Source organism: Leptinotarsa decemlineata, unplaced genomic scaffold (genome assembly GCF_025532065.1).
Source record: "Leptinotarsa decemlineata unplaced genomic scaffold, Ldec_3_MD MMD2_P_RNA_scaffold_14, whole genome shotgun sequence".
NCBI lineage: Eukaryota > Metazoa > Arthropoda > Insecta > Coleoptera > Chrysomelidae > Leptinotarsa > Leptinotarsa decemlineata.
Genome location: NW_027412528.1, coordinates 12,478,738 through 12,495,562, shown reverse-complemented (window position 1 = coordinate 12,495,562; position 16,825 = coordinate 12,478,738). Strand labels below are relative to the sequence as shown.

Below are 16,825 nucleotides of genomic sequence, written 5' to 3'. Positions count from 1 at the left end.
TGTTGTTTTTATTTTATGAAAGGAGGGCGAACATATTGAATTTGATGACACAGTTTTTTATTTCAACTTCAAGTATTCTCCACAGAAAGTATTATCTAGAGTTAATCCTGTTACTGAAAGTATGAAACAAAATTAATTGAATTTTATCATATGATTAATGGTTTTATTACCTCAGAGCTTTTGTTGGATCAGGTCGAGTACAATCAATTCTGTCTATACTTGACCGCATTCAAAAATCTTCTCAAGTTTTGGAAGATTCAACAGATTACCCAAGCGAGCCTATAAGGCTTGAATTTAGTAGCTATATTAGAAAGAGGTATGTATGTCGGAATTGTTTTTTTTTAATAATAAATTGCAGTTGTACAGATTGAGGATTGTAGAATGAATTGAATATTTGAAATGATTCTTCAATCCAGTTTGCTATATTTTTTGATTTTCATAACTGTATATTATTAAATAATGCATGAAATCATAGTTTAGGTAAATATTTTGTGGTCTATTTCTTTCTGTACTGATTTTAGATGTAGAACTCATTTCCAAACATGATTTATCGTGTACATTTCATTCCATGTGGAGAGTTTTTCATTAATTGAAACGTTAACGGGTTCATATACACTTTCATAATTAAATTGATAATTATAAGCTCCGTAAATTTTACGATTTGGCAAGGTTGATTATTTCTATTGTTTCTATTGGTTAATCGAACAAGAAGCGGAAATAGGGTCGTGATGTCACCACCCTACCACATTCGATTTTTAATAATTGATTACGAGAAAACTACGGTATTTAGAGAGTCATAGTTACGACCGCACCGGGGGCCTGGGGGGCTGGTTAGGCCCCCCAGACGTACCCTGGCGTTGGATGCGATCGGGCGTGGAGGGGTGGATTTTCGGGAAATCCTTGCGGGTACCGCCCCTCACCCCACACCAACAGGATTTCGCAGGGCTTCCTCCCGCTACACCGAACCCGGAGTTTCCTCCTTACATCTACTTAGTGTGGCTAACCAAGAGACAGGACCATCGGCAGCGTTCGACCGAACGTTCGTACAAGTTAACTAAGCTCTTCTTTCGCCAGAGAGTGCTCGCGTCGCACACCTGCCCCCGCCAACCATGCCAAATCAATTGGGAATATGGTCCCGGAAGTGGCCGGCCGGGGTCCTAAGCTCGGATACTAGTAGCTCCGTCCAACCGGGTTCCGACACCTCAAGCGTCTGCCTTGGTGCCCTCCAAGGCTAGACTCGGATACTAGAGCCCGGAAGGACCGCAAGTCCCGACACCTCGAACGCTTGGATCCGTACAGAAGCAGGCGAGGATCACGGAACAGCATAAGCCGTCCAGTGCCTCATAATGGGACTGCAATGCACCCATGAATGGATTACCGCAGCCCTGTATCCCTTTACCCGCTAGCGGAGCCGCTGCCCCTAAGAGGCCAACGCCAGTTGGAGATGAGGCTCACTAGCATCCAGCCGCGAGCGGGCACTCACCTCCCCCCTAGAACTCATGTTAGGAAAGTTCCCTTTCCAACGTTTGATGAGTGACCGTCGAGGACTCTCACGAGCATCCTCTACCACACATCATATGTCGAAGATGTCGCGCCCATTACCCGTGTAGGTGCGGGATAGGGCGGTTCATCAACAACTTTTGGGTGTACGCCGTGTGGTCTGCACCGCATACCCTTACGTTACCCCGAAGGGCACTCATGTTAGGAAAGCTACCTTTCCAGCGTTGGATGAGATGAAACAAAGTGCACTGTTTTTCAATTTGAAATTTCTATCAAGTGAACTATAAAACAAAAATCATGAAACAAGCCCATTCAAATATGTTTCATTACCAGTGGCGATTAATCTATAACCTTGAAATTCATTTTATTAGGAATTAATTCCACTACTTCACAATATTCACTCGTAATCATTTACCATTTATGTACGCATAGAAATAAATACCTTTCTCAAACAACACCATAAATCTTGACAGACTCGGGTAAATCCAAGGTTGGTATGTGATGCCAAATAAAAATGACAAACTCTGAAAACAAAATAAATAAGGTCGATGGAGACGCGTAGAATTTCTTAACGACGTACTAAGATTTTCATTTATAAACTGAGACCTGTTTATTTATTATATTCTTGTATATTTATTTCCTACAATTTGTTCATTTCGAACAACTTTCAATGGGTCCGACGTTTCGAAAGCTTATCTTAAGTATTGTTTTTTCAGTGGATTTAGTTTTTAATATGATTCTTACAGCCATGACATATTAGGTACTACAACATTTCAACGTGTGATAATTCATAGACCAGGGCTGAAGCTTTCAAATCTGGTAAAAAGTGAAAAAAAAATAGTAGGATGAAACCCTTTAAAAAAGGAGGGGAATATGATAAAAAAAGGAAAAATAAATTACGGGCGATCTGACTTCGGCTAGTGGGAGGGGGTGAGTTTTTAAGGGTGAAAAATGATTTATCTCGATTTCCGATACAACTAGAAGCCCTATGGAAAAAGTTAAATGGCAAAGTTGTAGATAATAAAAAGATCTACAACGTAGACGTACCTACAAAGTCGTAGGTCTGCATGAGAGGAAAGGGACAACCCTGAGCATGTCATATACAGGGTGTTAATTAAGTAAGTACTATAAATTTAACAGACGATTCTTTAGGTAATTTTAATACGAAATATTCATATAAACATGGGTCCGCAAATCCTTCGTTCTCAAGATACAGCGTGTTAAAATAAAAATTTAAAAAAAAGTCATTCGTGAATATCTTAAATATCCTTTACCTAATCTTGTTGTAATTTGGCAATGGTATTTATCACATTAAGGAGCTAATTTAGTACGAACGTGATTCAATATATATGTATATACGAATATTTTTGACTCAAAAATGTACGCCACTGACTTTCGTGCAATTTTTATTATTTCTTCGAATTAAGCAATTAGAAATACAACTTTTTTGTCTCTTGAATTTTTTTCGTATCTTGCTTAGTTAGTGGACCTCACAAGGAATTATATGGGAAATTAAATGTTTATTTTCACTTATTATGTAACAATAACAACAAATATTAAATAACATTAACATCTAGACTAACGAAGTGAACTAAATTGAGTGTGAAAAGCTTTACTGCTTTACTTTGCCAAGCTTTCGCTTCTAGTGGGAAGCTTCTTCAGGGCACTAAAAATGATTAAAAAACAATTAATTGAACATATAAATCGACAAAAAAAGTTAAACATTAATGGAGTTTTTTTTGGTTTGACAAATGTCATACCATTCTACTGTACATTTCTCCAGTCGCTAAGATTCTCAACTTTATATATATATATATATATATATATATATGTATATGTATACATATTATAAATCTTGCCTACATCTTCTTTATTCGCAGACATATTGAAAATCTGTCCACATTTTGCTATTGGCACTTGATGTGGGCTCTCAGAATTTATCCATGAATCTTTTATACAGGGTGTCATCTAACTTGAGCCACCCCTATCTTTGATTTTTTACATACGGACTTGTTTTTTTTATTGTAGTTTTTGGATCGTAGACGTTCACTTTATACTTTTTTAATTTAGTTTTATATTTCGGGATGTTTGGGTAATATTCGATTATAATTTGATGAATGATGCCCTTTTAAATTACGGCCTTGGAAATTGGTTGACTGAGTTGAGTAAAAACACAATAGCAACTTTCACGTCTCCCTATGTATCGTAGAGTTTTTCGAAAGTTTTTTTTTCATTTTTGAGTACCTATTCATATTTTTTCATATTTACATTGCTCTGAGCGTTTTCTACTATGAACTTTGAATAAGAAAACCTTTTATGATTATCTGAAACATATCTACATTGAAAATATATTATATGTGAATTTCACTAATTCGGACTTCCATTGTCTATTATATAAAATGATTTGAAATCCCTGAAACAAATAAAAAAGAAGAATTGAAAATGAATGGCTGAAAATAACAATTATATTAACCAAAATAAACCTGAAATGAAATAATAGTGAAATCAAATACAAGTAAAAATAGAACAATTGAATGAATTAAAATGAAAAAATGAAAAAAGAAAATAAAAATAAAAAGTGGAGCGATTCCAAGTCACGTTAGTTCACGACGTTTCGATTGTTAGTATCTACAATCGTCTTCGGGTGATGACTGGACTGATTCCTCCGAGAGATGACTATTTATAGGTCGTTTGAGTACTTTCACTTATCCCCGCTTTCTATTTTCCGCTTCACTGGTTCCGTGGGAGATGACCGTTTTGGCGGGAGTTTGGCCATTTTTCGCTTGATGATGTGTTTCCATATGTTGCGTATTTCTACGCTGGCTTGGCTGAATACGTTGCTGGACAACATGTATGCGGCTTCCTTGAATTTTCTCCTAAACCAATGTTCCTCTCTGTGCAAGATCTCAGCTTGGGACCACTCGATGTTGTGTTGATGGGTCTAAACATGGTCTGCTATTCCTGATTTGTTGGTTTCCCCTAGCTGTGTGTGTTTCTTGTGCTCGGCAATGCGAACATTCAATGGCCTCTTAGTTTCACCAATATAGGATTCTCCACACTCACAGGGTATCCGCTAAATGCATTTCTTGGAATCGCAGTCCGCGTATGGTGGCCTGGTTTTCGTGAGGCTGCTACGGATAGTGTTACCGGATCTGAAGCAGGTTCTGATGTTGTACTTGGAACCAATTCTTCTTATCCTCTCCGATAATCCTCTGATGTTGGGAAGTGATGATGATGATGATGTCGGTCCTCTATACCGAAAACCCACTCATACGGGACAGTATCTGAACCACGAATCCAACCATTATCAATCGACTAAAAGAGGAATTATCAAGACTCTATTAGACCGTGCTTTTGGGCTCTGTAATACGAAGGAAGGTCTCGAGAAGGAACTAGACATCATCAAAAATGATCTTCAACGGAATGGCTACTTCAAAGCGATGGTGGAAAAGACTTTGGCTAGAAAACAGCAGGAGCCTCGCAAGGAAGAGAAGCCGTCACAACCAGTGCTTTCACTTCCCTACATGAGAGGATTATCGGAGAGGATAAGAAGAATTGGTTCCAAGTACAACATCAGAATCTGCTTCAGATCCGGTAACACTACCCGTAGCAGCCTCACGAAAACCAGGCCACCAAACGCGGACTGCGATTCCAAGAATTGCATTTATCGGATACCCTGTGAGTGTGGAGAATCCTATATTGGTGAAACTAAGAGGCCTATAAATAGTCATTTCTCGGAGGAATCAGTCCAGTCATCACCCGAAGACGATTGTAGATACTAACAATCGAAACGTCGTGAACTAACGTGACTTGGAATCGCTCCACTTTTTATTTTTATTTTCTTTTTTCATTTCTTTATTTTAATTTATTCAATTGTTCTATTTTTACTTGTATTTTATTTCACTATTATTTCATTTCAGGTTTATTTTGGTTGATATAATTGTTATTTTCAGTCATTCATTTTCAATTCTTCTTTTTTATTTGTTTCAGGGATTTCAAATCATTTTATATAATAGACAATGGAAGTCCGAACTAGTGAAATTCATCATGAAACATTGTCAATCACCTTCAAACATATATTATATGTGTTTTTTATAAGCAGAAAAAGAAATGATAGCAATAATAACATCCGAAACGAACACTATAATTGTAATGAAAATTGAAATGAAGTAATTTATATACACAAAAAAATCAACGGCGCAATAAATGTTCGAATTTGAGTACTTCCATTTCAAGACGAATAATGGGCCAATAAGATGGCCTGCAAGATCACCAGATCTTATTATTTTGGACTATTTTCTATGGGGACATTGAAAAATAGGATTTACGCTGGCAGAGAGACAGAAAGTGTGGAATATTCGAGATTGAGGATATTGAATGATTTCGCAACAATGCAGCAAATAAGTGTATTGAGGCCAATAAATAATATGAAAAACAGGTCCATATTTAAAAATTCACCTTGTATAAAGGATCCATACACATATGCTGATAGCCCACATCAAGTGCCAATAGCAAAATATGGACAGATTTGCAATATGTCTGCGAATAAAGATGAGATAGACAAAATAATAATTTGGGATTTTTTGGTTTTTCCTGTATATCTCCAGAACCAAAAGAGCTATATTTGATTTTTTCAGATTATTGAATAGATCTCTAAAATACGCAACTTTGCCACAATTTAACCGACCCTCTATCTCTTATCGTTTACGAGATCCCCATGTAAGATTCGAATTTAAATAGATATTGGTGATTAAAACAGTACGAATGTTTTGAATTACCGCCATTTCAATATGACAGCTACGCTTGCGCTCGTCTTATGATGAAAAGGCCTATAGCCGGACCTAGTATTCCTATATTTGCTCTGTATTTGTCTGTCACGTTCGATTAACATTGATCAATGATTTTTTTTCAGATCACAATGTAGTTTACCGCAGCCTAATCGAACTATATTCGAAATATGGCGTCATCAGTTTCGATTCAACCTCTTCCTATATCTATAGCAACGCCTTCACGAGACTCGCTGACCTTTACGAGCACAAAAGGCCTGCTAAATGGACCAGGACAGAATAATTGCTTTCTTAATAGCGCCGTCCAGGTAAGCAATAAAAATCTCTCATACATAGCAGTTTTGTAATCTTTTCTGGGACACGATATCGTCGAAGCGTCTAGACTTCGATGTGGAAATCGATGGGCACTTAGTTCACGCTCAAGATATTTGAAAAATATTACTTTGAAGGTGGTTGATGATATTTCGTGGTGAATTTCATTAGTTCGGACTTCCATTGTCTATAGTCCGTTCATAATTTGTTGATAGCGCACTGCAAGTTTGACCCTCATTAGAGAACAGAAATACAGAGAGGACAGCTAATATGATATAATAACAAAAACCAAACTAAAACTGGCAGTTTAAGATGTTTTCGACTAACCCACCTTGTATCTGAAGAAATACAATACAGCTATAAAACTTTTAATCCGATTATGTAGGTATTTTGAGTGGAAATGAGTGACCAGTGTCGTAGAGTATATGATTAAAACATTAGTTACTTTAAATAAATAAATATATTAATATTCTTAAACTGTAGGTACTGTAAACTGTATTTTTATTTCAAAAAAATTTCTTTATTTTATTCAAAAATAATAAGTTACTTGCAATTTGTAAAAGATACATTTATTTAATTAATACCTATTTTTAAATGATATAAACTACGATTACTTACAAAACTATTCAAATTCAAAATAAACAAGATCATCTTCGGAATCCGAGTCGTCTTGCAGGTTAATAATTAGCGGTTGTGTCTCTACAGTCGCATCAATTATATTGTCAAGATCCCACATTTTTTGTTCTTCTTCTATTGCATGTCTTACTGCATCTCGCCAATTTTGTTCTGTAATATGTTGTAAAGACTCATATAACAATTCACGTACAGCTTGTATTTTATATGACGTATTTTTTCTAGCCACATAGCTTTTCATTTATGCCCAAATGAGTTCAATTGGATTTAATTCGCAGTGGTAGGGTGGAAGTCTAAGGACTGTGATGTTTCGTCTTTCCGCCATTTTGTCAACTACGTATTTCTTGAACTTAGATTTGTGTTGCCGGGCAATTTTTAAAAGTTCTGCTTTAACCATTCCATCTTCGTAAGGCAGGGACTTATTCCGCAGCCAGTCAATGATATCCTGTTTCTTCCACGCAGTCGTTGGAAGTCTTTCAACTAGTCGTGAATGATAAGGTGCATTATCTAATACTATAATTGAGTTTGGTGGTATATGTTCAATCATCTGCTCAAAATACTCTTCGAAAACATCAGCTGTCATCTCCTCGTGATAGTCTTTTGTGCTTTTGGATTCAAATTCCAACAAACCATGCTTAGCAAATCCTTTTTCACTGCCAATGTGAGAAACTATTAATCTACTGCCTTTACCAGAGGGTGGGGAAATACCAGTAGACCAACCTTTCATAAAGGCTTGCCTGGAGCTTGATATATTTTTATCTGTCCAAATTTTTGTGAGAGTATGACCTGCGTTTACCCACGTTTCGTCCTGATAGTAAATTGGCCTTCCTTCAGCCCGTAATTTTCGTATAGATCTTAGATACTTTCTTCTCCAACATATTATCTCTTCCCGGTCAATCAAAAGTGATTTTCGGTCTGATTTCTCCCACCGGAAATTTAATTCTTTTAAAACTTGCCACAATTTGGTTCGTCCGACATGAGGCAAATCCGGGTCGTCTCTAACTTCTTGTAAAATTTTGTTTAAGTTGGGTATTTCTTTTTTGTAAAAAAATTCGTGAATTTTCCTTCGAATACCATTTTTGGCAAATTCATCAATTTCAATAGGTTTTCTACCCCTCTTTAAGTATTCGTTTGTATTTGGGTTAGCTATACCTTTTTTTTTTTCTTTCTGATAGGAACCTATATATTGTTGACTCCCCTACGCCCGTCATGTTGGCACAACTCTTGATTATGTTCTGAACAGTGTTTGTGGGATTCTGAGAAACCAGAGCATCGTGAACGTTCAAAACAATAGTCTTCTCTCTTGGTGAATAGACAGACTTACTGACTGTACGCAACAGTACCGGTGTAAAACTTGATGATGTTGATGATGATGACGAAGCCATCGCAAGCAATCAAACAAAACAAGCAGTAACGAAAGGTACGTATATGTTTGTAGGAATATGAAAAAAAGTTACTCACGCACTGCACAAAATTCGCAAAATAAATATTAGAGACGTTAATTACTGCCGTAGACGCCGAAACACCAACGAGCCGTAAATTAAATGCGATTAAAAAATGTACTAAACCAAAAATTATTTTCGTTCGTAACAACTTCACCCTTTCAAGGCAAGTTTCGAATATAAACTGAAGCTTTATATTTAATGAATAAACACCTCAGGAACCTCCGCCTATGATTTTACGAGTTTTACGACCGTTTTATGACTTGGGCCCTCATTTTGTGCTATCGACAAATTATGAACGGACTATAATATAATATAAATTGATTTGAAAGAATCTATACATTTTTTATAAATTCTTTCATGGATTTCAACTGAAACTACTGAAAAAAATCAGTTATTCAATTCATTGGTTGCGATATAACCTCCAATTATTAGATTGTTTCAAAATTTTTGTCAGTTATAATGAGTCTACTTTAAATTTATTCCTGACAACAAATGAATTTCCGGTTTATCAAAAACAGCATTTTCAAATCAGGTGACAAGATGGACATTGAAAATTTCAGGCCTAAATCAATAACGCCGGCACCTTCTAAACTATTTGAACAAATTATATATTCAAGATTGTATGGATATGTTGAGAATAGTATAATGCCTCAGAAACATGGCTTCGTTCCCAAAAAATCTGTTGATACAAATTTATTCAGCTTTGTCTTAAAGGGTATGAAACACTTGGGAGTAAGTCACAACTCCATGTAATATTCACTGATTTCAAAAAGGCTTTCAACAAAGTTGATCACGATGTACTATTAACAAAGTTGAATGAGTTTGGGCTCTCGGATAGCACACTCACAATGTTCGGAAGTTATCCTGAAAATAGATAGTGGTTGAGCATAATAGAAATACCTCGGGGAAATATGAAGCTTATTCTGGAGTACCACAAGGATCCAATTTAGGACCCTAACTCTCTGTTATGTTTGCGATTGGAGTTGTAAAAATGAATAATTTTTTATCTGAAAAAATGCAGTGTTATAAGAGTAACAAGGTTGAGAGATCCGATAACATTTGATTGTATGATGCAAAGAAAGGGTATATACAGCATGACACACGGTCGATGGTAGGTTACACTTTTCTGGAAAACGCAAAGCATGCGTTAATTTCACCTTCCATATTTCCTTACCTGTTCTATCGATCTAAAATATTTTCAGCATTGCGGCGTTGCCACTTTCATGAAAAAGTTCTAGCAACTTTTTTTTTTATGGAACGCCCCGTATATTAATACATTTTTGGAATCGCTCTGGTATTTTAATACTTTTTTGTTAATAATGTCCTATACCTATCTCTATCTGTTTTCGAGATAAAAAATAAATTGTGCTAAATATGGTCCAAATCATAGCCTTGATTGAAATTAAGTACATCAGTACTTTCAATTCATGGAAAGTTGATATTTTGATGATAGTTTGGACAAACTCGAAATATTCAAATAACACCAAGAAATCGACTCCATATCAAAGAGGGCGTGCTAAAATTACTATTATTTCTATTGTGCATAAAAGTAGTCAAAAGTTCATTTTTTCAAATAAAACCCCCTGTATATTACTCGGTAAATTGAAAGATGGTGAAAAATGCTTCAAGATGATATATCATGTCCCTATACCTAAATCGTCAAGTTTTCTCAATAAAGTCGTTTCTTCTAGAAACATTATTTATTTTAGAATTTGGATTTAGGTAGCAGTGGAATTATCAAGCTTATAGCAGTTCGGTTACTTTTGTAAGTCATTTACAAAGAGTTATCGACGGTGTTTCGAATCATCTTCCAAAATGAATGCAAATATCGAGTATTTAAACGAAGTTCATATGAAATTATTTATTATACACATGAACAAAGTGATCAAATCATTGTCAGAACGTGTAAAAAATTCAACCAAATGTATCCTGAATTAACACCAATGAACGAGAGGAAGTTTGTAAGGTTACAAAATAATTTCCTTAACTATGGCTCAAAGTTTCCAGGGAACTGTACCAAAAATCAGTCATTTCTAGGTAAAACGTAAGATTTTGTGGGCTAAAACATGTGAAAGTACAGACAATAACAGAATAGGATTGTTCAAAATAACAAAATTGTAAACAAAATATCACATTTTCACAATAAATGCTGAAAATGTTGTCCATTACATTCTAAACACTTCAAAATGTTTTTTTGTACGCGACTGGTGGTTGCTTTTTCAATTTCCTGGGGATCCATATCTTCAATACTCCCCACTATTCGCCGTCGCAATTCTTCTTTGGTAGGCACTGGAGTACTGTATACCCTTTCTTTCAAACAACCCTTTAAAAAAAGTCAAGTGGCGTGAGATCGGGTGATCTCGGTGGCCAATCCCACGGCCCTAAACGCCTAAACCAACGATCGTCGAAGAGTTCGTCAAGTTTCCTGGAAACTTCCTGGGTGGAATGAGCTGGCGCTCCGTCCAGTTGAAACCACGAGTTTCTATATTTCTCTAAAGGCAGATTTTCAAGAAAATCGGTTACAGTCGTCCTTAATATTGGGAGATATCTCTCTGCATTCAGTGTGTCTTCATAAATAAAAAAGCTAATTTTATTGTTCTTCAGAATACAGAAAACATTCAGGTCAAATTTTTCTTGAAAACCCATTTCTTTTGTGACATGAGGATTATGATCAGCCCAAAAATGTTTATTCCTTCTTTTGAAAATACCATCCCTCGTAAATTTGATTCGTCGCTCCAAATTATTTTTGACAAAAATTCCCGATCTTCCTGTGTATGAATCAAAAGGGATTCACAAAAATGCATTCTACGTTCGAAGTCTTCTGCTTTTAGAGCTTGAACTTTGGTGAATTTATACGGATGCATTCCGTGATTTTTCAAAATTCGTTGTACTGAAGCGTGTGATACACCTAAATCTTTTTCTGTACTGCGAATGGAAGCTTCTGGATATGCATAAAAATATGCCAAAACGTTAACAGTATTGTCCTCATTTGAAGTAACAGGTTTTGCTAATGTTGAAGGCGCTTTTAACATTGAGCCATTGTTAAGGAAATTATTTTGTAATCTTACAAACTTCCTCTCGTTCATTGGTGTTAATTCAGGATACATTTGGTTGAATTTTCTACAAGTTCAGGCAATGATTTGATCACACTGTCCGTGTATAATAAATAATTTCATAAGAACTTCGTTTGAATAATCAATATTTGCATTCATTTTTGGCGATTTTTTGAAACACCGTCAATAACCATTTATCAATTACTTATAAAAGTCACCAAACTGTCATAAGCTTGATATTTCCACGGCTACCTAGAAATCAAATTCTTTAAAAATTATTTTTTGTACAACTGTTCGTGCTATTGGTAATATTAAATCCCTGTGAAGTTACTGACGATGACGAAGTAGTATTCAGTCCAACTGTAGAAAGTCCTTCATGACTAACCAATAATCCTCCTTAAAATAACGTGAGTTGACGTATGTAGTTATAACAGATGCCTTGTAATCCAAAGATCGTGTGTTCAAATCCCATGGACCCTATATTTTTTTATTATCAGCAGTAACGTTATACAAAAAAATGTGTATATGATACATTTGTTAAAAGTGATTTTATTTTGCTCGTGAGTTTGCTCCACTTGCCGACGCTCGTTTTGCAATAATCCCAACTCACAAAATGAAATGTCACTTTCAACAGTTGTAGGTAAAACGTGAATAACTATTTTTCCACAAAAACGGCTTTATTAAGAAAACTTGACGATTTAGGTATAGGGACATGTATATCATCTTGAAGCATTTTTCACCATCTTTCAATTTATCGAGTAATATACAGGGGGTTTCATTTGAAAAAATGAATTTTTGACTACTTTTATGCACAATGGAAATAATAGTAATTTTAGCACGCCCTGTATGAATATTTCGAGTTTGTCCAAACTATCATCAAAATATCAACTTTTCATGAATTGAGAGTACTGATATACTTAATTTCAATTAAGGCTATGTTTTGGACCATATTTAGTAGGTACAATTTATTTTTTATCTCGAAAACAGATAGAGATAGGTATAGGACATTATCATAAAAAAAGTATCAAAATACTAAAGCGATTCCAAAAATGTATTTATATACGGGGTTTTCCATTTAAAAAAATATAATTGCTAGGACTTTTTGATAGAAGTGGCAACGCCGCAATGCTGAAAATATTTTAGATCGATAGAACAGGTGAGGAAATATATATATATATATATATATATATATATATATATATATATATATATATATATATATATATATATATATATATATATATATTTTCTTTGGTTTCGTGGGTTCAGCAGTCAAATAATGTAAAAAAACTTTCGAGAAAACGAAGCTTTCGTTTTATTTCAAAGCTTCTTCAGGGCTATCTAAAATATAATTTGGTTTAATTTTTCCAGAAGAAGGTTAATATTACTTACAGTAAATATTAAAAAAAATATATAAGAACACTGTATAAAATAATTGTAGAAAGTTTGTAAAAAAATTTTTGTCAAAAGATTGAATTTAAATTGACTTAATAGTTGTCAAAATTGATATAACTTTGTTTAACAATTTTGAATAACAAATAGTTGATGTTCATGGAAATATATAGTTATGTTTGATTTATAACAAAATGACAGAGAAAATTCGTGTTTGACTCAACAAATTGAAAAAAGAAATACATGATGGAATATCCCCAATGATGTCACTTACTTTTATTTATGTCTAAATGTAATAAATAAGTATATATTGTACTAAGATGATTGATATCTATTCGTTTGTTCATAGTATTGGGCTCTTTCATAATTTCTACCATTAATCTACTACATGATTTTTTGTAATACAATGCTCAGCTAATAAATCAAACATAACTATATATTTCCATGAACATCAACTATTTGTTTTTCAAAATTGTTAAATGAAGTTATATCAATTTTGACAACTATCAAGTCAATTTGAATTCAATCTTTTGACAAAAATTGTTTACAAACTTTCTAGAATTATTTTGAAATGTTAATCAAAGAATAATTTCAACATATTCCTGTCCGTGAAAACCATCGATTAACATTTCAAACTTTTACGAGGAGATGAGGTCACATCGAAAAAAGAAGAACTCAGGTACCAAATTCAGGTAATCAAGAACGGTATATATGTAATAACATAACCTAACCTAAAAAATTGTGGTTTGTACCTATCATGGGTGGCATTTTAAATATGTACAGTAACCGAAATAATAAATTTATTTTATTTGGCTTTTATACACTGTATAACTCGACACAGAAGATTAAACATTTATTCAGATATGAAGCTACAAAAACACATAACAATGAAACGGACAAAACTATCGAAACAGCGTATAATGCAGTTTCAAAAACTGTCTTTTCAATTCATTCAATAGTGAGAAAATGAATAAACGAAAGAATATAATATCAAATAAATTTTATACGTAGAACTAGTAGTTTTGTCCCGTTATTAAAGTTTAGAGTTTGATAATGACATATGGTAAAAATCTTTATTGTAAACACAAAATGTGTACAAGACAAAAGCATTTCATGCGTTTTACATACATAATAAATAGTTTATCACCTTCAAATTGAGAGATGACATAGAGTTAGATTCCTTCAAAAAATCTATCGACTCCGTATAAAAAAGACACGAAATTACTTGATGTCATCTAACCATAAAACATGAAAGATATAATGGCCGATCATTATAAACTAATATGTTCTTTAAAACTTTTGATTTGCTAGAATGGATTCATTTAGTAATAAAAATATGGCTGTTACATTTCTGATATGAAACCGTTCCGGAATATGAAGCTAGATATTATAACATTCAGATCGCTTTCTGTCTATATTTAAATTAACTGAATAAACAAATCCATTTACTGTTGGATCCCACCCAATATTTCCGCTATATTAATATCGATACTAATTATTTTTCTAACGGTTTCTCAACGTGGTTCGTTCCGTAATATGTATATACGCTGTTCAGATTTCCCAGTCTATTTTGGTGAGTATGAAATTAAATTTCACTACATTATTGACAAGGAATGAACGAGAGAATATGCCGTCATCGATATATTAGTATTTAACGATGAATATGTCCGTGCGTTATTAATACCTTTTGGTATGTTTGGTATGTTACCAAAGTTGCTTATTTTCATTCATTGCCAATATTCAAGAAGGAAAATTACAGGTCGATTTTTGTTTTGGTGTGGGCACTACATAACCTGAAAGGGATTCCAGCGCCACTCTTTATTTTCAATATCAAATCGAATGAAATGATACTTTTTTGCGTTGATAATTCGAAACACTCCACATGCATCACTTTTTCAATATCACAGATATTTAAAACAAAGGGTGCAAGTAGCGAAATGTTAATGTTACTTATCGTTGAAACAGAACCATCAAAGGTATCCTAAAACTATAATCTTAATCTAATATACACTGTGTCCAAGATAAGAATGAACAACATGGGGATATCGGAAACATTATTTGTGGGTATTGATCAAGAGACTTACTTCAACTTTGTTCCGATTCCAATAAAGTTATCGAAACATGTACTTGAGTTAGAAGTCACTAGTGTAGATATTCAAAAGATACTGAAAGATCTTGAAAAAGGTTGGAATTATTACGGTCCACTGCAGATTTAATACTGAAATCGCCACCTATCATACTTTTCGAAAATAAAGGTGAGTTAACTATTCATATATTCCAGTAAGTGGTTCCAGTTACCTGATGGAGGTCTGTAGATGCATACAAAAGCCGTTCTGTTGCTTTCTAAAACAATAACACAAAACTCAATAACTCAAACAATGAATCTGGTGATTATATAACATCACAACATGTTTGCGATCTATCAATGTTTGTAGTTACTTTCATGATTTCACCATCACCTACGTTCTTGTTAGGAATTTATTTGACTTTGTTTTTTTTATTTAAAAGGAAGAACACCGCAGCAACCACTAGGGTTATTAGCGGTTACAGTAGGTACATTGAATTTTGTTAGAGATGCCAACATTTTCCAAAAAACTATAAAGAGAAGTAAAGTTCGTAACATCCAATGCATTGGTGAGATCGCTTGGTAATCCGAAAAATTGTCTTTCTTCATTGAAAGCTAGGCAATCAGAGATGAAATGTTCGACACTCATCGTCACACTGCAGGTATCACAAATGCGAGGCACTTCATGCTTTAGGAGATGTAGATGGGTAAATTTCGTATGTCCAATTCTCAGGCGTGTAAGTGAAACTTGCTGTCTGCGGGTGAGAGCTCGGTAATTTTGAGTGACTAGATTCGGATCAAAGTTTTTATCGCTGGAGAGTTGCTGAAATCTATCGGCCAATAAATTGGCGATTTCAATGTTTTCAGAGATAGAAGAGCAGTTTGTTTCCAAGGACGAAATTCGAAAGTTTGTAGTTATTCCTTTCATGCGATTCACTTTTTGTCATACCTCTGACATGGGTGTAGAGTATTGAAGTGATGACACATAATTTTTCCACGACTTGCGTTTGCTCTGTTTTATCAAATACAGTTTTCGTGCTCTGAGAACTGTAGTTTTTTAGGTTGTATACTCGATCGGTTCTGAAATTCGTTTCTTGGAGACATATGATTGAAGGATTTTCATTTCTTATCAACAACTGAAGCATCTCTAGATGTGGGAATGACTCATTAATGTTCCACTGTAAAATGAAGAGAAATTGCTAATGGAGGGAAAAGAACTTCAGTAGGTGTCTTGAGACAGGTCACTGTCACTATCAGAGACTGATACGTTGGAGTTAGTTTCCAGTACTTGGTTCAGGCGTTTCAGGATTTTCTTCTTGAGTTTAGTGATTCTTGCCTTAATATTGCGAGCTGTCAAAAGTGGGTACATTTTGGTGAGGATGCCTAGTAGTCCATGAATATCCTCCGTATATGTTCTTGCTATGTTAATAGGTCAGACGAACCGAATGAGTTTTCTAGGACGCTGGTAATTTGACTGAAATCTAGGATGGGAGGAGGGCCATCCCCTTCAAAAAAACTCTTGGCTGGTGCTATGAGGCTTTCCACCGATTCTGGAGGAGGCTGCGGATTTTTTTGGGTTTCTTTGGGATTTGAATGTAGGGGGTGATGAAAGAAGGACTTGCAGAAACGTCGGAATCG

At 34.7% G+C, this 16,825-nt stretch overlaps 1 protein-coding gene across 2 annotated transcripts in view; it reads left to right on the top strand.

Moving 5' to 3' along the window:
* The window catches only part of ec (ubiquitin specific peptidase echinus), a 348,513-nt gene that overhangs the window by 65,687 nt on the left and 266,001 nt on the right, over positions 1-16,825 (top strand). Inside the window, exon 2 of one of the 2 annotated variants that reach the window (XM_074179498.1) lies at positions 6,413-6,595. In XM_074179498.1, coding sequence (XP_074035599.1) covers positions 6,458-6,595 — 138 coding nt within the window. In that variant the 5' untranslated portion in view covers positions 6,413-6,457. Of the gene's footprint in view, positions 1-6,412; positions 6,596-14,676; positions 14,696-16,825 lie in introns of those variants that run through there. The other variant, XM_074179509.1, reaches the window with a different exon arrangement.